Consider the following 22267-nt stretch of genomic DNA (forward strand, 5'->3'; position numbering starts at 1 on the left):
GACATTGAATACTACATTGTTGGGAAAGAGCTAGCAAGTAAGCATTTCACTTCACTTATGCATGTGACAAAACTTTAAACTAATTTGAAACTCGTGTAACTGTTGATGATTAATTTGACTAATTAACTTCCTTTTGATACCAGTTACCAATAAAGTATGATTCTTTGGACCAAATGTACTTACATCTCTCTTGACTTCTGGAATAAACACATAGTTTGGGTTGTATTTTTTCCAGTGTCCACCAGAATGAAGATTGTAGGATATTTGGCTTTTACATTATAAGGTATTTAGTAATGAAAATATATGCATCCGATGACACAGTACCATACAGCAGTAAAGGTCCAGCAACACTTCCTATGACTTAGCTTTAGATTCAAACTCACCCTACTGAGTCTTTTCCTCCTAACTAACTGAGACAGGTAGTAAACTTTTTCCTCTGCAGTCCAGTATGTATTCAATATACAGTGGGGCAAAAAAGTATTTAGTCAGCCATCAATTGTGCAAGGTCTCCCACTTAAAAAGATGAGAGAGGCCTGTAATTTTCATCATAGGTACACTTCAACTATGACAGACAAAATTAGATTTTTTTTCTCTCCAGAAAATCACATTGTAGGATTTTTAATGAATTAATTTGCAAATTATGGTGGAAAATAAGTATTTGGTCAATAACAAAAGTTTATCTCAATACTTTGTTATATACCCTTTGTTGGCAATGACAGAGGTCAAATGTTTTCTGTAAGTCTTCACAAGGTTTTCACACACTGTTGCTGGTATTTTGGCCCATTCCTCCATGCAGATCTCCTCTAGAGCAGTGATGTTTTGGGGCTGTTGCTGGGCAACACGGACTTTCAACTCCCTCCAAAGATTTTCTATGGGGTTGAGATCTGGAGACTGGCTAGGCCACTCCGGGACCTTGAAATGCTTCTTACGAAGCCACTCCTTCATTGCCCGGGCGGTGTGTTTGGGATCATTGTCATGCTGAAAGACCCAGCCACGTTTCATCTTCAATGCCCTTGCTGATGGTAGGCTTTGTTACTTTGGTCCCAGCTCTCTGCAGGTCATTCACTAGGTCCCCCTGTGTGGTTCTGGGATTTTTGCTCACCGTTCTTGTGATCATTTTGACCCCACGGGGTGAGATCTTGCGTGGAGCCCCAGATCGAGGGAGATTATCAGTGGTCTTGTATGTCTTCCATTTCCTAATAATTGCTCCCACAGTTGATTTCTTCAAACCAAGCTGCTTACCTATTGCAGATTCAGTCTTCCCAGCCTGGTGCAGGTCTACAATTTTGTTTCTGGTGTCCTTTGACAGCTCTTTGGTCTTGGCCATAGTGGAGTTTGGAGTGTGACTGTTTGAGGTTGTGGACAGGTGTCTTTTATACTGATAACAAGTTCAAACAGGTGCCATTAATACAGGAAACGAGTGGAGGACAGAGGAGCCTCTTAAAGAAGAAGTTACAGGTCTGTGAGAGCCAGAAATCTTGCTTGTTTGTAGGTGACCAAATACTTATTTTCCACCATAATTTGCAAATAAATTCATAAAAAAATCCTACAATGTGATTTTCTGGATTTTTTTCTCCAAATTTTGTCTGTCATAGTTGAAGTGTACCTATGATGAAAATTACAGGCCTTTCTCATCTTTTTAAGTGGGAGAACTTGCACAATTGGTGGCTGACTAAATACTTTTTTGCCCCACTGTACAGTGTACTGCATAGTTCTGTTGCATGGGTAAATAGTCAAACTCTGAATAACCAAATTATTATTATTTATTAGCAAAAGACAGTAAGACAACTGCTGTGCACAGCACATAGCGTTATGGTTTGACAGAACTAGGATAATGTCCCATATGCATAAAAAGCTTATTTCTCTCAAATGTTGTGCACAAATTTGTTTACATCCATGTTAGTAAGCATTTCTCCTTTGCCAAGATAATCCATCCACCTGAGGTGTGGCATATCAAGAAGCTGATTAAACAGCATGATCATTACACAGCTCCACCTTGTGCTGGGGACAATAAAGGCCACTCAAACATTTGCAATTTTGTCACATGACACAATGCCACAGATGTCTCAAGTTTTGCATGCTGACTGCAGGAAAGTCCACCAGAGTTGTTGCCAGAGAATTTAATGTTAATTTCTCTACCATAAGCTGCCTCCAACGTAGTTTTAAAGAATTTAGCAGTACGTTCAACCGGCCTCACACCCGCAGACGTGTCCGGCGTCGTGTGGGTGAGCGGTTTGCTTTTGTCAACTTTGTGAACAGAGCAAATATTCAGCAACTTCTCACAGCCATTGAAGAGGAGTGAGACAACATTCCACAGGCCACAATCAACAGCCTGATCAACTCTATGTGAAGGAGATGTTTCACGCTGCATGAGGCAAATGGTGGTCTCAACTACTGACTGGTTTTCTGATCCACGCCCCTGCTTTTTTTTTTTTTAAGGTATCTGTAACCAACAGATGCATATCTGTTGTATTCCCAGTCACGTGAAATTCATAGATTAGGGCTTAATGAATTTATTTCAATTGACTGATTACCTTATATGAACTGTAACTGTCAAATCTTTGAAAATTGTTGCATGTTGCATTTATAGTTTTGTTCAGTATACATGAGACTATAAGCCACTAGAGGGTGTTACTAGGATAATATACATGTGGCCAAATCTCAAGCAAACAGGAAATACATTTAAACCGTGATAGGATCTTTAAGAACCAAGAAACAATTTTAATTGCACCACTCATATACATAACATGCAATGAAATATTAGAAATATAGCCATTTCTCACTTATCTTTAATAAAATAGTAATTCTCTTTAGTTTAAATTGTTCCCTGATGTAGTTGTAATTTTGTGTGACATTTTAACATTATCCACCGACTATGCAAAGCCGCAAAGAAAGATTGATTTCGTATCCTTCATATAGCGTTTTACCGCAGACTTTAATTTTAAAGGCAAAATCGGAAAACCGGCAGTCTTAATGTTTCTTCCGTGATGCTAATTTGAAAAAGCCACGCTGAAGAGAGGTTTCTTTTCGCCACCGTGTCCGTTGGCGCCACCGTGTGACCAAACTGAAGTATTCCCTACTGAGAATCATTGTAAAAGTCTAAACTCAAAGCTGTTTCTTTTTCTAAATACTATACGTTGTGTCCAACCTCGAACACCAAATATTTAATCTTCAAATAGTGATGAACAGCGAGATTAAAACTTTTGTTTGATTTTTAAATTATTTCACCTTTAATTAACCAGGTAGGACAGTTGAGAACAAGTTCTCATTTACAACTGCGACCTGGCCAAGATAAAGCAAAGCAGTGCGTCAGAAACAGAGTTAAACAAATAAACGTACACAATAGAATAAAGATTTTTCTATATGTACAGTGTGTGCAAATGTAGAAGAGTAGGGAGGTAGGTAATAAATAGGTCATGGAGGCGAAGTATTTACAATTTAGCATTAATACTGGAGTGATAGATGTGCGTGAGTGATGATGCGCAAAAGATCAAGAGGGTAAGTAATAATATGGGGGTGACGTAGTTGGGTGTGCTATTTACAGATTGGCTGTGTACAGGTAGTGATCGCTAAACTGCTCTGACATGTGAAACGGCAACAGCCGTAATTTATGTACCAAAGTAAAAAATAAAAAAAAGTGATCACAACACATTCAGGTAGGAGTCAAACTTGAATAGGTTATCACTTAATTTAAAAAAAACATAACCTGGAAAATAAAGGTTAATGTTTTGAAGCGGCAATAAGAAATCTGTAGCCTAACCAACATCTTCCCAAAATGAAACAAGCGTAAACAAAGACAATTTGGTTGAGACATGACTGGCTGAAATGTCCTTTGTCTCAATCTGCAATGAATGAGAAAAAAAACCTCTGGTTGCTATTTTTCATTCAACCTATATTTATACAGGTTATTCTCACTGAGATAAATCTATTTTGCAAATAAACAGAAATGCACTCGCATATCCAGAGTAGGGTTATAGAAGATGTGATGAAAATGTGACAGCAGGTCAATTGTAGAAAACATAATGTGCTCGTAAATAAGAAATGTATTGTATAGAAATTACAGTGCATTTGGAAAGTACTCAGACCCCTTCCCCTTTTCCACATTGTTACATTACAGCATTATTCTAAAATGGATTCAACCAACAGAAAATCCTCAATCTACACACCCCATAATGACAAAGCAAAAACAGGTTTAGACATTTTTTCAAATGTTTTAAAAATAATTACTCAGACCCTTTACGCTGAGACTCAAAATAGAGCTCCTGCATCCTGTTTCCATTGATCATCCTTGAGATGTTTCTACAACTTGATTGGAATCCACCTGTGGTAAATTCAATTGATTGGACATGATTTGGATAGGCACACACCTGTCTATATAAGGTCCCACAGTAGACAGTGCACGTCAGTGCTTGTCAAAACCAGGCCATGAGGTCAAAGGAATTGTCCGCAGAAATCCGAGACAGGATTGTGTCGAGGCACAGATGTGGGGAAGGGTACCAAAACATTTCTGCAGCATTGAAGGTCCCCAAGAACACATTGGCCTCCATCATTCTTAAATGGAACTAGCCGGCGAAACTGAGCAATTGGGGGAGAAGGGCCTTGGTCAGGGAGGTGACCAAGAACCCAATGGTCACTCTGACAGAGCTCCAGAGTTCCTCTGTGGAGATGGGAGAACCTTCCAGAAGGACAACCATCTCTGCAGCAGTCCACCAATCAGGCCTTTATGGTAGAGTGGCCAGACGTGTACTCTGACAATCCAAAACTGCCTTCAAAAGATAACATTAAGAATTGTTGTGCATTAACTGCTTGTCAGAGTGCATGTTTCCCTCCTATGGCTCACAACTTGAATGCACCTTGAGGAATATTTATCTCACATGGAACACACAACAAGCAGACTAGATAAATAGGTCAACTATTCTACGATATGTTTGTCTGATTTTGTTTTAATAAAAATATTACATGGCAAAAACAGTAGCACTGGAAAGTTCCATCCTGAGTGATCAAGTTTAGGCTTTGAAATACTTTCCCAGCAGCTACAAACAGCTGTCTGAGTTAAGCGCTGTGCATTATAGAGACTATTTCATTCTGTTCATCTAAACATCAGAGTCATCAACAACCATGCCTGTTAGTTCAGTGCATTTTTATAGTGATGGGCGTGCAGCTTCATCACACTCCATCTCATTCTCACTGTCGTCAGACGGATGTCCTCCTCTCCTCAGGCTCTCCCTTTTCCTCAAGCCACACAGGTCAAACTCCTCATCCTTCACACGCAGCATTTCTACACACACAGAGAGAGATAACATGATGCATCAAATATACTGAAGCCACATCCAAGACTCGAACCTGGATCCAGCGACTGTCAACCCAACATCTTAGCCATTACGTAAAGAGCTCCAAACCTCTTGACGAGGTCACTAGGTGTTAGGTTAAGGTCACTAGGTGTCAGGTTAAGGTCACTACAATACTGTCAGATGCTTCAATATTGTAAATGAATAAAGGCACCCCCTCCTTTTGGTGAGGTGTGATGGTTGCTTGGGCGCTGCCCATGCTAAAACTAACTATGGTCCAAATGCACCCTTCTCTATGGACTCAGGTAGCCAAGCGGTTCAGAGCATTGGGCCAGTAACTGAAAGGTCGCTAGTTTGTTCACCTAGCCGGCTCTGGGATTCAATCTGTCGATGTGCCCTTGAGCAAGGCATTTAACCCTAATTGCCCTGTAAGTCACTCTGGATAAGAGCGTCTGCAAAATGTAAATGGAGTCAACTGAGCATGGAATGGACTCACCCGGGGCATGGACGTCACACTGCCTGAGTCTGCACTTCTGTCTGGTCTTACTGGGTCCTCCAAACTTCTTCATGTCTTTACAGAAATCACACTGAGCACAGTCCTCAGTCCTCCTGCATGGCTCACACCTCCCACACATACGGACCGTACGCTTCACCTGCACACACATGGGAATCACACTGCAGAGTTTTTTCTGTATATAAAAGGCTTGGGCAGGTCGTGTGTATATATATATATATATATATATATATATATATATATATATATATATATATATATATATATATATATATATATATAAAAAAAGGGATGGAGAAACACCGTAAACTTAACCATGGCAAAATGCATAGAATTACAGAAAATTTGCTTTAAAACTGCAACATGTTCTCTCAGCTCCATGTCAAAACGTATAGGATTGCAGGAAACTTCCTTTAAAACAACAAAATTCTTTCCGCCGCCAAGATCAGGTCTCAAAAGTCTTCTTGCCCAGAGGCTGGATAGAATTCAGCCGTACCGACCCGTCCATTGACCCCCCCACCACCTAAAGTCCTTTTTAATCCAGGATCTCCCCCCGGGTCACTTCTGGTGACTCTTTAAAATAGGACATTCTACTTCAAAATTAATTCTAATTAAATTGTTAACACCATATTAAAATGTTTTCCCTTTAAAAGACTTATAACATGAAGACCAACAGATGCAGCATAGCTGCTTTTAATAAATAGGCTGAAGCAAGGGGTTGGCATCTGCATTTACCCCAAAAAACGAAATTCATCAAATATACATTGCAACTTAAAAGCGCGTCTCGTCAGAACTAATATATGCCGCACCCCCCCCCCAAAATATATATAAATAAAAAAATGTAAAAATTGTAATAAAACGTCATAAGAGTGGAAGCTACTCTGCTAAATGAATATAGGGGAAACCCTGTACATTCTGAGGAATTTAAGTATTTTCCACACAGGCATTCCTTATCCTTTTTCTATGTTTTTCATACATATGATATAAAGAAAATGTTTGAGACAAAAGTCTTCCTACACACCTTGCAATTAGGAGCAGCATACGTTTGCCTAGAGGATGTCAAATTGGGCAGCATAGTGGCCGTACTGCCTCCAGCACTGGTATGGAACCTTTCTCCTTTCTTTGTCTGTTTTCTCTTTGATTCGAGTGTCTTATACCCTGACTGTAGTCCTCCACTCTCCACCTCATCATCACTTTCCATGTTTTCACTCGGAGCTGCAGAACAGTCTGGATTTACTGCAGAGAGGTGCTGAGTGTCACTGGCTGGTTCTGATACTCTGTAATCTTCTCCATCAGGTTCTATTTTGATCTCTATAGATGTGTTGGTGAGTAGAGAGTCCCTCTCTCTGTCCTCCATAGTTTGAGTTTGGGTATGGTGTAGATGTGAGGGCTGAGGTGAGTCCTCCTGATCACAGTCACTTTCCACAAAGGGAGAAGTGAATATGGAGTCTTTGGTATCAAAGGGCCCTTGAAGCTGCTCTTCCTCTTGACTGGTCTGTAGTTCCTCCTGTTCCTCTTTAATCTGTGTGGGCACTGGGTCCTCCTGAATCAGACTGGGGCTCCACTCCTGCTCACAGTGCTGCTGTTCAGGGGGAACCTCTTCAGATATGAGGTGAGTGAGCTGGTGGGAATCTGATGGAGGAAAAATAGGAAATATAGTTGCAAATTATTCAATAATTATACATTTTTCAATCTAAAACAGAATCCAAAGTTCAATTATCTGGGCCCTAAAACATGCAATTATGAAATGTTGAATAATCTACCTAGTTATTTTATCATTTCTGTTTGATTTAGAACAGCTCTTTGATTCAACAATACAGTTGCAGTTACAGTGCATTCTGGGGATCCGTATTTTACTACAGTGCATTCGGAAAGTATTCAGACCCCTTGACTTTTTCCACATTGTTACATTACAGCCTTATTCTAAAATGGATTAAATAGTTTTCCCCATTAATCCACACACACACACACACACACACACACACACACAACCCCATGACAGAGCAAAAACATGTGTTAAAAATGAAAAACAGAAATACACATTTACATACAGTGGGGAGAAGAAGTATTTGATACACGGACGATTTTGCAGGTTTTCCTACTTACAAAGCATGTAGAGGTCTGTAATTTTTATCATAGGTACACTTCAACTGTGAGAGGCGGAATCTTAAACAAAAATCCAGAAAATCACATTGTATGATTTTTAAGTAATTAATTTGCATTTTATTGCATGACATAAGTATTTGATACATCCAAAAAGCAGAACTTAATATTTGGTACAGAAACCTTTGTTTGCAATTACAGAGATCATACGTTTCCTGTAGTTCTTGACCAGGTTTGCACACACTGCAGCAGGGATTTTGGCCCACTCCTCCATACAGATCTTCTCCAGATCCTTCAGGTTTCGGGGCTGTCGCTGGGCAATACGGACTTTCAGCTCCCTCCAAAGATTTTCTATTGGGTTCAGGTCTGGAGACTGGCTAGGCCACTCCAGGACCTTGAGATGCTTCTTACGGAGCCACTCCTTAGTTGCCCTGGCTGTGTGTTTCGGGTTGTTGTCATGCTGGAAGACCCAGCCACGACCCATCTTCAATGCTTTTACTGAGGGAAGGAGGTTGTTGGCCAAGATCTCGCGATACATGGCCCCATCCATCCTCCCTTCAATACGGTGCAGTCGTCCTGTCCCCTTTGCAGAAAAGCATCCCCAAAGAATGATGTTTCCACGTCCAGGCTTCACGGTTGGGATGGTGTTCTTGGGGTTGTACTCATCCTTCTTCTTCCTCCAAACACGGCGAGTGGAGTTTAGACCAAAAAGCTCTATTTTTGTCTCATCAGACCACATGACCTTCTCCCATTCCTCCTCTGGATCATCCAGATGGTCATTGGCAATTTTCAGACGGGCCTGGACATGCGCTGGCTTGAGCAGGGGGACCTTGCGTGCGCTGCAGGATTTTAATCCATGACGGCGTAGTGTGTTACTAATGGTTTACTTTGAGACTGTGGTCCCAGCTCTCTTCAGGTCATTGACCAGGTCCTGCCGTGTAGTTCTGGGCTAATCCCTCACCTTCCTCATGATCATTGATGCCCCACGAGGTGAGATCTTGCATGGAGCCCCAGACCGAGGGTGATTGACCGTCATCTTGAACTTCTTCCATTTTCTAATAATTGCGCCAACAGTTGTTGCCTTCTCACCAAGCTGCTTGCCTATTGTCCTGTAGCCCATCCCAGCCTTGTGCAGGTCTACAATTTTATCCCTGATGTCCTTACACAGCTCTCTGGTCTTGGCCATTGTGGAGAGGTTGGAGTCTGTTTGATTGAGTGTGTGGACAGGTGTCTTTTATACAGGTAACGAGTTCAAACAGGTGCAGTTAATACAGGTAATGAGTGGAGAACAGGAGGGCTTCTTAAAGAAAAACTAACAGGTCTGTGAGAGCCGGAATTCTTACTGGTTGGTAGGTGATCAAATACTTATGTCATGCAATAAAATGCAAATTAATTACTTAAAAATCATACAATGTGATTTTCTGGATTTTTGTTTTAGATTCCGTCTCTCACAGTTGAAGTGTACCTATGATAAAAATTACAGACCTCTACATGTTTTGTAAGTAGGAAAACCTGCAAAATTGGCAGTGTATCAAATACTTGTTCTCCCCACTGTAAGTATTCAGACCCTTTACTCGGCACTTTGTTGAAGCACCTTTGGCAGCGACTACAGCCTTGAGTCTTCTTGGGATTCTTTATTTAACTAGGCAAGTCAGTTAAGAACAAACTCTTATTTACAATGAACAATGGGTCAACTGCCCTGTTCAGGGGCAGAACGACAGATTTTTACCTTGTCAGCTCGGGGATTCGATCTAGCAACCTTTCGGTTACTAGTCCAACGCTCTACCTACCGCCCCATAATGAATGGGCTGGACATGCCGAGAGAGGAGTTTCGAATTGGTCTGCAGTGTAGCATCGGTCTATAAAATGAGCTGCTTGATATGTGTAGATAATCCTTTCTACTGCTGTTTTTTTCTAAAGCTATAACGTCAGCCATGGAGAACTGCTCTCAACCAGAGTGACTTGACACAATGGGCCAAGCACGCTGCACAAACTGAACGGAAACGACACAGGACATCTTGTTTAATGAAAGAGGTTGCAGTCTGCCGTGAAGCATTCCTCCATGTAAACAGGTAAGAGTCTAGCTACTGTTTCAGATATACGTTTCTTAATTGTCAGAAAGCAGTTTTCATTTCTAGTTATAGCCTTTATGTTAGCTAGCTAACATCAAACCTATTTTGTTAACTTTAGCTAGCTATGACAACCGGTTTGTATTGCTAGTACTCTAGGGATTGGGATTATGGTTCATTGTTTAGCTAGCTAACGTAAACTCATGTAAACTCGTACATCGCCTTGGTCCGTACAATTGCCCTTATTTTAGCGCCCCAAAAACGTAATACTTCCAGATCAACTGTAATGTCAATACCATTGTAAAGCACAATTTCTCCCCTTTCCAACAGAATCAATTACATGACCTAAACGCTGCCCGTTTCTGCATAATTCAAGCAGGCAATGAGCCCCGTCGGGTCTTTAAAAAAAAAGGCGGTTGGAGAAGCGAAACTAATGCGTGATAGTGAGAAGGAGAGATGTGTGGGAAAATTGCTTTTTTTCACTCGATCTGTCCAACTTATCACCTTATCGCTTCTAAAATGTAAATAAAACACTATAAAGAGTTTATATAATGTGTCATTACATACCTATTTGAAGGTTTTTGTCGAATTTGAATCAGGTTTTTAGGGCGGTGCTAAAGTTATCTTAGAAGTAAACAGCGGCTTTGAGAATGATGATCGCATGCAATGATGACGCAAAAAATGACTAGGTATCCCCCCCTTACCCCTGTCACTGTCCATTTCTTGTTTTTAAACGATGAGAGAAGTGCTACACCTGGTGGAGAGAGATTGTAAGACAGAAATAGTTGCTTTATGCGTGCTGTACGTTACGACATGACACGTCACGATGTAACGGAGGGTCCGTTTTTTCAACTTTTCTCCAATACTATAGAGCCATTACCATGTCGATCAACGCTTGAATAGAAACCTAGTTCACACCCCAGATTTTGAGGTCAACACAGTTGCTACAGTCCCATTAGTTCTCTTTGTAGCCTCGTTTGAATGTTGCGGTTGCGCACATTTGTACGGAAATGGGGTGAGTTTACGTTAGCTACACGTCTAAACAAGAATCCACTTCGCCAGATGATTACATGACCCATCAAGTTAGCCATGTGTGTCTGACGGTGATTACGGCTATCTGGAATTTGTCTTTCAGCATCAGTAGAATAACAGACTCTCCTCCACCAGTCATACAAGGAGAATGGTCTGATGCCTCCCATCAAAAAGAGAGCTGGCCCAAGCAAGCACAGGTTACACCTGAAGCATGAAAACTTGCAGCGAGTTTTGAACTTCAACAACCAAGCAGAGGATAATGCCATAGTATTACCAGGACGCCACCCAGAGGATAATGCCATAGTATTACCAGGACGCCACCCAGAGGATAATGCCATAGCATTACCAGGACGCCACCCAGGACACAAACACTGGTGGAAACTGCTGCCATCACATGACAAAAGCAGCGGTGTGGCGTCTCTACAAGGAATCGATGACAACACTTATGTGAAGCATAATAACATTTTGATTATTTAAATTTACCTCCAACATGTTTGCCACTACTTTAAAGATCTTAAATTATTTCTGTATTTTCCAGAGGTATGTGTCATCAGACTGTCTTCAGGAATCTGTGGAGAAAACTTCTGCCCCACATCAAGCACTAAGTCCAGGACAGACCTGCGCTGGCAGTACCAGAGAAACAACTATCAGGTCTTCAGATCTAAGCTGTTAAGTCAGCCAAGCTGAAGAAGCAAGAGCATCATCTCCTGCTTGTTCAGAGTGAGTCTGTCTACCAGAAGATGGTTGCTGACTGCAAGACCACCTGTCAAGACATGTAGTTGTCTCTGGGGGCCCCTACTGAACCAGGAAGCAAAGACATCAGGATACATTACAGCTTTACTCAACAAGCAAGCAACATGTCCTCCTTTATACTGATTAAGGACATAGATGGGATATATACAAACTACATATGGGAAGTATTGGGATTTTTCCAGAACATGTGAGCTCATTTCAGAGGAGTTCGCAGGATGACATGACTGTTTATTTCTGTACCAGTGCTATGGCCTAATATTTACTGTTGCTATGGTTGGTTATGCCTATTGGGAATTTTCCAGAACAGGTGTGCTCATTTCAGAGGAGCCAGCAAGAATAGTGCACTGTGTCTGGGTCATTAGACACCATTAGATGTGCACCTGTCTGGGGAGTGGACATGACTGTTTATTTGTTAACCATTGCTATGGCTGTAAAGTTTCCATGCCCTAATATGAAACCAAATTTAAATGAGTGCAAGGCAATAAGACAACGGTGGCTAAATGCCAGAGGAGATGAGTCATTAAGAGGAGTTCCTGTGTGTGACGTAAGGAGGAGAAATGTATAAAGAGTGTGTGGCAAGACTGGAAAGTTAGTTGTTTTCATGAACCAGCTCGGCTTTTATTATGTCGCAATAAAAGTCTATTTGAACTCACAGCCTCCGGTATTTGTGAAATATTATTGACTGAATATTTCCATGACAGACACAGGCAAATGCCTTTCACTGAGCTGTCCTGGGATATAAACATTGAGTTGTTATTTTACCTGAAATGCACAAGGTCCTCTACTCCGTCAATTAATCCACACATAAAACAGTCAACTGAATCGTTTCTAGTCATCTCTCTTCCTTCCAGGCCTTTTCTTCTCTTGACTTTATATTGCGATTGGCAAATTTCATAAATTAGGTGCATTACCGCCACTGACCTTGTTCATCTTTCAGTCACCCACGTGGGTATAACCAATGAGGAGATGGCACGTAGGTACCTGCTTCTATAAACCAATGAGGAGATGGGAGAGGCAGGACTTGCAGCGCAATCTGTGTCAGAAATAGAACTGATTTCTATTTTAGCCCTTGGCAACGCAGACGCTTGTTGGCGCACGCGAGCAGTGTGGGTGCAATAATTGAATGACAGATTTCTACATTTATTTTTGCAATGCTCGCGCACGCGAGCAGGGTGGTCAATCTGTTAGACTAGAGGGTGTGGACAATGATTAATGGGTGTAGACAAAGAGCAGCTCTCCAGTAGGTGTACCAAAACATTCAAGGGCGGGTGGGTATAATGTGTTACATTCCAACAGGAATCTGTCCCAAAAACGTTGTAAATAACAAGGTTGGCAACAAACAACGCATACAAAGTTGTATAGCAGCAGAATAAGATACCGGGTAGGGAGTGGGCTATTTAATTACATTTTACTCACTATGTTTATTCTGAAAAATGTATGTCCTCACTCTGGGGGCAAACTACCTGCCCTCCAGGACACCTTCACCACCCGATGTCACAGAAAGGCCATAAAGATCATCAAGGACAACAATCACCCGAGCCACTGCCTGTTCACCCCGCTATCATCCAGAAGGCGAAGTCAGTACAGGTGCATCAAAGCAGGGACCGAGAGACTGAAAAACAGCTTCTATCTCAAGGCCATCAGACTGTTAAACAGCCATCCCTAACATTGAGTGGCTGCTGCCAACATACTGACTCAACTCCAGCCACTTTAATAATGGAAAAATTGATGTAAAAATGTATCACTAGCCACTTTAAACAATGCCACTTCATATAATATTACATACCCTACATTACTCATCTCATATGTATATACTGTACTGGATACCATCTACTGCATCTTGCCTATGCCGTTCTGTACCATCACTCATTCATATATCTTTATGTACATATTCTTCATTCCTTTACACTTGTGTGTATAAGGTAGTTGTGAAATTGTTAGGTTAGATTACTCGTTGGTTATTACTGCATTGTCGGAACTAGAAGCACAAGCATTTCGCTACACTCGCATTAACATCTGCTAACCATGTGTATGTGACAAATAACATTTGATTTGGTAGCCTAATGACAAACATTAAGAATAAGCTACGTGGGTGAGTTGATGCCTATTCGGCAGCTAGTTAGCTAGGTCAATTGATCATGTTACTTTGTATGCGTTGTTTGTTGACAACCTTGTTCTTTACGAAGTTTTTGTAACAGATTCCTGTTGGATCGTTCCACAAATTATACCCACCCTTCCAAGGGCAGCCGCCCATAGAGTCTTCGCAGCCTGAATGTTTGACGTCCCTAGTTTAAGAACTTACATTTTGACATATCGACTGCACAGAGACTCCAGAGTTTGAGGTTCATTCATTTTTCTTAGCCTGAGCTCAACTCCGTGGAGGAGTTCAGATACTTGGCTAGCTAATACGGTAACTAAGCAATACAAACCTGCTCTGTGTAACCTTATCTCTGGCTTGAAAACCAAATCCAACAGTCTTCGTAGACGGCCATTCTCCTCCTTCAAACGGTAGACTTCTTCATGCAACTCTGCTATGGTTGTCTCTTTGGCTACGGCTATCTCCAGAGCAGCAGCCGCTGTTGGTCGTTCAGTAGCATACAAGTTCAACAACTGTAGCTTAGACATTTTGAGCGGAATGAAAGTCGACGTGTTCGTATTATTCTACTCTACCTGTAACATTATATCGACAAAAAAACTACAATTGAGATAGCCTATATAAATAGCGTGAAAAACAAAAGACACCGCTTCCCATTCATTTTCAATGGAAGGAGGGCGGGACCTTTGGACGGTGAAAAATATAAACTTTCCCCAACTTTATGCAAATCACCAGTCAATCATATCGAGTGGTTCCCGTGATGAATTTGACGCTCTGAGACCCAACATGGCTGACAAAAATACTAGGATGATAAGCCTGATAAGGCTGATGATAAGGCTGAGGATACTGACGATAAATTCCCACATTAATAAATGTGAACTCATGGCTGTCAAAGATTATGTGACACCTTCATATTATGGTATTCCAGTGAAAGAAGAACTTACATATTTAGGCATAACCATTACTAAGGATCAGAAGTCTAGAGGCTTACTACATTTTAACCCTCATATAAAAAAACAAACAGAAGAAGCTAAATCAATGGCTACAGAGGGACTTATCTTTAAAAGGAAGAGTCCTAATAACCAAGGCTGAAGGTTTCTCTAGACTAACATATGGCGCTCTATCTTTATATCTTGACAGTAAAATAAGCAAGGAGAGAGACCAGACACTTTTCAACTTTCTGTGGAGAAACCGTACCCATTACATTAAGAAAACTGTTGTAATGAACACTTATGAGAATGGTGGGCTGAATTTTCTGGACTTTACTACCTTAAATAATACTTTTAAGATCAATTGGATGAAACAATTCCTAAGACGACCCACTTCTATCTGGAATTTTATTCCTCATCATGTCTTCTCTACTTTTGGTGTCCTTAACTTCATGTTGTTTTGCAATTGTAATATTGACAGAGTTCCAGTGAAACTTTCTGCTTTTCATCGGCAGGTTCTTGTCATGGTCCTTAATTTATAAACATAATTTTTCTCCACACAGATATTATATATGGAATAATCGGGATATATTGTATAAAAATACTTCTTTGTTTTTAGAATATTGGTTCCGAAATAATATCCTATTGGTGAGCCAACTGGTAAATGCAGAGGGTCTTTTACTCAGTTATAAGGAATTCTTATCACTTTACAAGGTCCCTGTAACACCTAAAGATTTTGCAATTGTTTTAGATGCCATTCTCTCAGGTGTTGCTTTATTATTCAGGAACGTGTCAAGACCTGACCCTCAGAGCCTACTTTCTATTGACCCTGTTGACTCATCAGTAGGAAAGATTTGTTTCTCTTTTGGTCCATTCAACAACAGAGCGATACGAACCTTGTTTCAGCAGGATGTTGTATACCTTATGTCATGCCTTATTGGAATGGATTTATTGATAATATCTGTTGGAAAAAAGTTTGGATGTTGCCACACACATACCTACTTGTTAACAAAATTAAGGAAGTTTCCTTTAAAATTATTCATAAATATTATCCTGCCAACCACTATATGAAGAAGTTTAAGGAAAACATCAACTCAAATTGCTCCTTTTGTAATGACCACCCAAAAACAGTGTTGCGTCTTTTTTGGCATTGTATTCATGTAAGAAAACTGTGGCAAGACATCAGTAGATGTATAATTGAACACATTTATGAAGGTCTTACACTATTGTGGAGATATACTGCTTGGATTCTTTACCTACGATAGGAATAAACTGAAACATTTTTGTGTAATTAATTTCATTATTCTTTTGGCCAAATTTCCTATTTCCAAATGTAAATTTACAAACAAAAAAAAACAAATTTTCTTACCCTACAAAAAGAAATTGAACTGTATTTTAAGACAATTAAATACTCTACTAACAAAAAAGCTGTTAGAATTATAAGTGTATGTATTAAGGTCCTTATGTAATGAGATATTGTAACCCCTATAAAATAAATAAATAATAATAATAATACTAGGATGGGAGCAAATGGCAGTGATTATATCGTCATAACGAATCATGCAAAAAAATTACAGTTGAGAGGAATATGTTAGTTAATGTAGCGACAAACGATTATGCATATTTTTTTGTTGTCATAAAGTTAATTTACGAAAATCACGATTTAGGAAGCTAGCTGACTAGCTAGCATTAGCACTGGCTAGCTTTATGGGTATTGTGACATGCGTATGAAATTGTAATTCTGTAATTCCAGGCTGTCGTCTTGTGAAACAGTGGATGTAAAGAATCTAACTAGCTAAAGCGTTTACTGCAAATTGAATGTACAATTTTGTAAGCTTGCTTTGCTGATATTTGTCATGCAATGCAGATAGATGAAGTAATGTAACGTTAGCTAGCTAACTATTTTCTTGCTTATTGTGCAGTGGAGGATAAAAATACCTGTATGCCTATGTAACAGATGTTTTATGTACTCTCCATGCGTTGTGTTTTCTCATAATAAATCACTTCGGCCAGTGGTCCCAGTTGAGCATAATTTATTTCCCTTGCATCACATTTTCCTACTGTGCGAACAAAATACAAAAATACAATACAAAATATAACATGTGTAAATACCTGTTGTTAAATGGGAAACAGCACGTTAGTTGTGCAGGTCTTAACAGTATTGATGGCTGTCGATGGCAAAATCTGTAGCATGAAGGCAACTGTGTTAGCCGTGGCTTATGTGACCATGACATCGGTGTATGCTAGCTAACACACTTATTTACAGCAATCATATGCCAAAGCACATCCCAGAAAGCCCCTCAATCCCTAACAGGTACCATATACCCACACATGTATAAAATCAGTAACGTACAGCAAACTTGTACACATTGTAAAATAGAAAATAGAAAACAGTATTCAGAACGTGACCTACCCCTTGCTTCACATTTTCCTACTGGGAAGACCTGACGTTCGCGATCTCCCCCTATCTGCAAGCGGGGCCAATCACAACACCCCTTATTGTCATCAGAGTTGAACTAACCAATAAGAATGCTTGAACATCAAATACACATTTCTTTAGAGGCAAGTGGAAACATAACCAACCCTGTTACACCTATGGATGTGTAGCTAGCCATGTTACCGATCTGTTTATGGACCCTAAAACATTTGGTATTGTAACGATCTTGGGTTTATAAGCGCGGATATCGACTCTGCCGCTCGAGTATACTTTTGCGGCACAGTCGATAGCGCGCCGGACCTCGGGCTAGAAGGACGAGGGTTCGAGACCTGCTCCATGCCTGTTTCATTACAGTCAACATATTAGTTCAGAACCTAGCTATGAACCTCAGCTATCATAGCCAGTTATATCAACTTCAAAACAGTCAATGACATTAATGAAGCCTATGGATTGAGTAGAATATAATATAACTTTGTGCCAAAGATGCTATATTTATATACATGTAGTTATTACCATGCTTGAGATCCCCACATTGTAGCCTGTACATTTAATATATTCACTGACCATGTACTCTACCTTGGCAAATAAAGGTGCAGTTCAGGTATGAATGTCTTTGGGATTATTTTTCAGTCATATCCAATACCAGGAGTATCAAATTCCAGTCTTTGAATGATGCTGTGTCTGCATGTATGTATTACAATTATACACTTCAACAGTGTTTACCAATCTTGGTCCTGGGACATCAATGGTTACACATTGTAACTATGCATTAGACTAGAAACATGATTTTACTAGTTAAAGGCTGATTTGTAATTAATATATACAGAAATATAATTTGAAAACAGCACACTACACTTCCTATGCATCATGTAAATACTCTAAAACAGGTTCATCTTAATATATCTAATTTCTTTTATCTGCATTGATCTGATAAACACGGGATAGGTGTAGTATTTCATCAAATGAGAGACTTCATTTCAACCAGTAGAGAATGTGAAATGCTTTAATGAAAGAAGTTCATTATCCAAGTGTTATAAATACATAATACATGCATTATAATTGTAATATTATAAATACCAGTGCAATCTGTACTTCAATGCACATCCGTTGTGAATTATAAAAACAGAGGAAGAAAGAGGAGGTGGCGAGAGGTGTAAAAGACAGAAAGCGAAAGAGGTAAGAACAGAGAAGCAGGGAAGACATCATATGATTAATGAATCACAGCGCTATCCTAATATTCTCTTAGTTCTGATGGATTCTGGGTACTAACACCTAAACTTGGGATAGGGTTAATTATCAGGTATCCTATTGAAATATTGAGTGCTTTGTTTTAGAGGGTCTACACCAGAAGTTAATGGTTATCTGTAGGAAGAAGGTATATAGTGTGTGTAATTAAGCTTGGAATGCGCTGAGTGCAGGGAAAGCGATCATACGTGGCAGGCATTGCAGTAAAGATACAATGTTTGTTCAGATGTGTAGGAGACTCAGCCTAGGAGAAATGGTTAAATATCAGTGCTTGTGTGAACAATGTCTTTGTCTAATGCAGTAGTATTGACCCTCTGGGAAGAATAAACTCGGTTTAAGCTTTTATAGTGTCTGTTGAGTTTTTACTCTGAGAATTAGAACCTAACAGTTCATCACAATTACATAAGTGTCTCTAGTGGTGTCTCCTAACCAGCCTTGGGCTCCCAGTCAGCCCAAAGGTTATCTTAGGAAGGGAAAGGGGGACACCTGGTCAGTTGTACAACTGAATGCATTTAACTGAAATGTGTCTTCCGCATTTAACCCAACCCCTCTAAATCAGAGAGGTGCGGGGGGCTGCCTTAATAGACATCCACGTCTTCGGTGCCCAGGGAACAGTGGGTTAACTGCTTTGCTCGGGCAGAACGACAGATTTTTACCTTGTCAGCTCGGGGATTCGATCCAGCAACCTTTCGGTTACTGACCCAACACTCTAACCACTAGAGCGGGTGAGGTGGCGATGACGGGACTGGGGGTTGGCATCCTCTCTCACATCAAAACATACCTGCAGACGAGAGACAGATGGAGAAAGAGAGAGCATGTTTAAGCCTTGTGTTTTGTCTTTATTCTAACACTGTCAGGCATCATAATCATCAGGAGGTGAAATCTAAAACTGACCTTGGATCATTAACTCTGCGACTACTGCATCTCTATCTGTATTTCAATGTCAAGCATCTCTTTAATAATACTTCCTGTTGACCCGACCAAGTGACCTCTCACCTCTGATCATGCTGTGCTCTCTATGTAGCCAGTTCAGATGTTGGAGGGTTTTACCGACACAGCTGATATAACCCTAGAGGATTTAGGGAGAAGGGGGGAGAGGGATGAAGTGAAGGAGAGAGACTGTTATTGAGAAAATAAGGTAGTTAAAGAGACAGTGTTCAACAGGAATATGTGTGTGTGGCCTCACCTGGTGTCCACACTAAGTGGCTGCAGAGTACTTTATACTGAAAAACATGCACAGACACACGAGGACAAACAATATAGCATAGTTATATCAATAATGAAGTGTCTTACTATTCTCCATAGTTGGTCCTCTTGAGTATTCTCTGAAGGTGGAAGGAGCCCCAGTTATACACCTGAGCCTGCTTACTACACAACACAATACATCAATCAGATTGATACATGAGTGTGTAGGTGTGGGTTATAGGGTGTCTAATTGTTCTACCTTTTTCAACATGGTGATTTAAAATAGCCTGTTTTGGTTTTGTACAGACATCACCCTTACCTAAACAGCACCCTCACCTGAGAAGTAGAAATCAAAGGGAGAGAAACTGTGAATTGAATAACTGTAGTTGACATAGTTAAGTAAATGGAAGAATACTGTTATTGCAATGTGGATGTCTCTTAAAATAGTCTTTGGTTGTGCATAGTGTAGTCTATGGTGTTGCCAGGAACAGCACCCTCTTCGAAGAAGTAGGAGGTGAAGATCTCCCGCACACGGATTACCTCCTGTTCTGCGTTGTTGGCCCCCATGCTTGAAACATCCTGCAGAGCAGCAGACTTCTCCTCTGGCACACGACTGCGAGCTGCAGATCCCCTCCTGGGGGAAATCCAATTCATCATTGATAAATTACCTAGACTAACCTGTACCCCCACACACTGCCTCGGTACCGGTGCCCCCTGTATATAGCCTCGTTATTGTAATTCTTATTGTGTTACTTTTTATCATTACATTTTACTTTTGTCTACTTGGTAAATATCTTCATAACTCTTCTTGAACTGCACGATTGGTTAAGGACTTGTAAATAAGCATTTCACAGTAAAGTCTACACTTGTTGTATTCGGTGCATGTGACAAAAAGTTTGATTTGATTTTCCACATTTTTGCACCTAAATTATTTCTCCCTTGTATGAGTTCTCATATGACATTTAACCCTTAGATACCCAGACCCAGTTGTCCTTGCATGAAAATGAAGCTGTGATTAGGAGACTCAAATAACATATTACATATACTGTAACATACAGTGGGGAGAACAAGTATTTGATACACTGCCGATTTTGCCGATTTTCCTACTTACAAAGCATGTAGAGGTCTGTAATTTTTATCATAGGTACACTTCAACTGTGAGAGACGGAATCTAAAACAAAAATCCCAAAAATCACATTGTATGATTTTTAAGTAATTAATTAGCATTTTATTGCATGACATAAGTATTTGATACATCAGAAAAGCAGAACTTAATATTTGGTACAGAATCCTTTGTTTGCAATTACAGAGATCATACGTTTCCTGTAGTTCTTGACCAGGTTTGCACACACTGCAGCAGGGATTTTGGCCCACTCCTCCATACAGACCTTCTCCAGATCCTTCAGGTTTCGGGGCTGTCGCTGGGCAATACGGACTTTCAGCTCCCTCCAAAGATTTTCTATTGGGTTCAGGTCTGGAGACTGGCTAGGCCACTCCAGGACCTTGAGATACTTCTTACGGAGCCACTCCTTAGTTGCCCTGGCTGTGTGTTTCGGGTCGTTGTCATGCTGGAAGACCCAGCCACGACCCATCATCAATGCTCTTACTGAGGGAAGGAGGTTGTTGGCTAAGATCTCGCAATACATGGCCCCATCCATCCTCCCCTCAATACGGTGCAGTCGTCCTGTCCCCTTTGCAGAAAAGCATCCCCAAAGAATGATGTTTCCACCTCCATGCTTCACGGTTGGGATGGTGTTCTTGGGGTTGTACTCATCCTTCTTCTTCCTCCAAACACGGCGAGTGGAGTTTAGACCAAAAAGCTCTATTTTTGAATCATCAGACCACATGACCTTCTCCCATTCCTCCTCTGGATCATCCAGATGGTCATTGGCAAACTTCAGACGGGCCTGGACATGCGCCTGCTTGAGCAGGGGGACCTTGTGTGCGCTGCAGGATTTTAATCCATGACGGCGTAGTGTGTTACTAATGGTTTTCTTTGAGACTGTGGTCCCAGCTCTCTTCAGGTCATTGACCAGGTCCTGCCGTGTAGTTCTGGGCTGATCTCTCACCTTCCTCATGATCATTGATGCCCCACGAGGTGAGATCTTGCATGGAGCCCCAGACCGAGGGTGATTGACCATCATCTTGAACTTCTTCTATTTTCTTCTATTTTCTAATAATTGCGCCAACAGTTGTTGCCTTCTCACCAAGCTGCTTGCCTATTGTCCTGTAGCCCATCCCAGCCTTGTGCAGGTCTACAATTTTATCCCTGATGTCCTTACACAGCTCTCTGGTCTTGGCCATTGTGGAGAGGTTGGAGTCTGTTTGATTGAGTGTGTGGACAGGTGTCTTTTATACAGGTAACGAGTTCAAACAGGTGCAGTTAATACAGGTAATGAGTGGAGAACAGGAGGGCTTCTTAAAGAAAAACTAACAGGTCTGTGAGAGCCGGAATTCTTACTGGTTGGTAGGTGATCAAATACTTATGTCATGCAATAAAATGCAAATGAATTACTTAAAAATCATACAATGTGATTTTCTGGATTTTTGTTTTAGATTCCGTCTCTCACAGTTGAAGTGTACCTATGATAAAAATTACAGACCTCTACATGCTTTG

General features: G+C 40.6%; 1 protein-coding gene across 1 annotated transcript; it reads right to left on the minus strand.

The window, feature by feature from the left end:
* Positions 1-4925: 4925 nt before the first annotated feature.
* Positions 4926-14546, minus strand: LOC139574724 (lysine-specific demethylase 2B-like). Its single transcript, XM_071399558.1, has 4 exons — positions 14189-14546; positions 6824-7434; positions 5785-5941; positions 4926-5278 (listed from the first exon to the last, which is right to left on the minus strand). The coding sequence occupies exons 1-4, from the start codon at positions 14382-14384 to the stop codon at positions 5142-5144; spliced, it is 1101 nt and encodes a 366-aa protein (XP_071255659.1). The 5' UTR covers positions 14385-14546; the 3' UTR covers positions 4926-5141.
* Positions 14547-22267: the final 7721 nt, after the last annotated feature.

This window comes from Salvelinus alpinus, chromosome 4 (assembly GCF_045679555.1).
Source record: "Salvelinus alpinus chromosome 4, SLU_Salpinus.1, whole genome shotgun sequence".
Classification (NCBI taxonomy): Eukaryota; Metazoa; Chordata; class Actinopteri; order Salmoniformes; family Salmonidae; genus Salvelinus; species Salvelinus alpinus.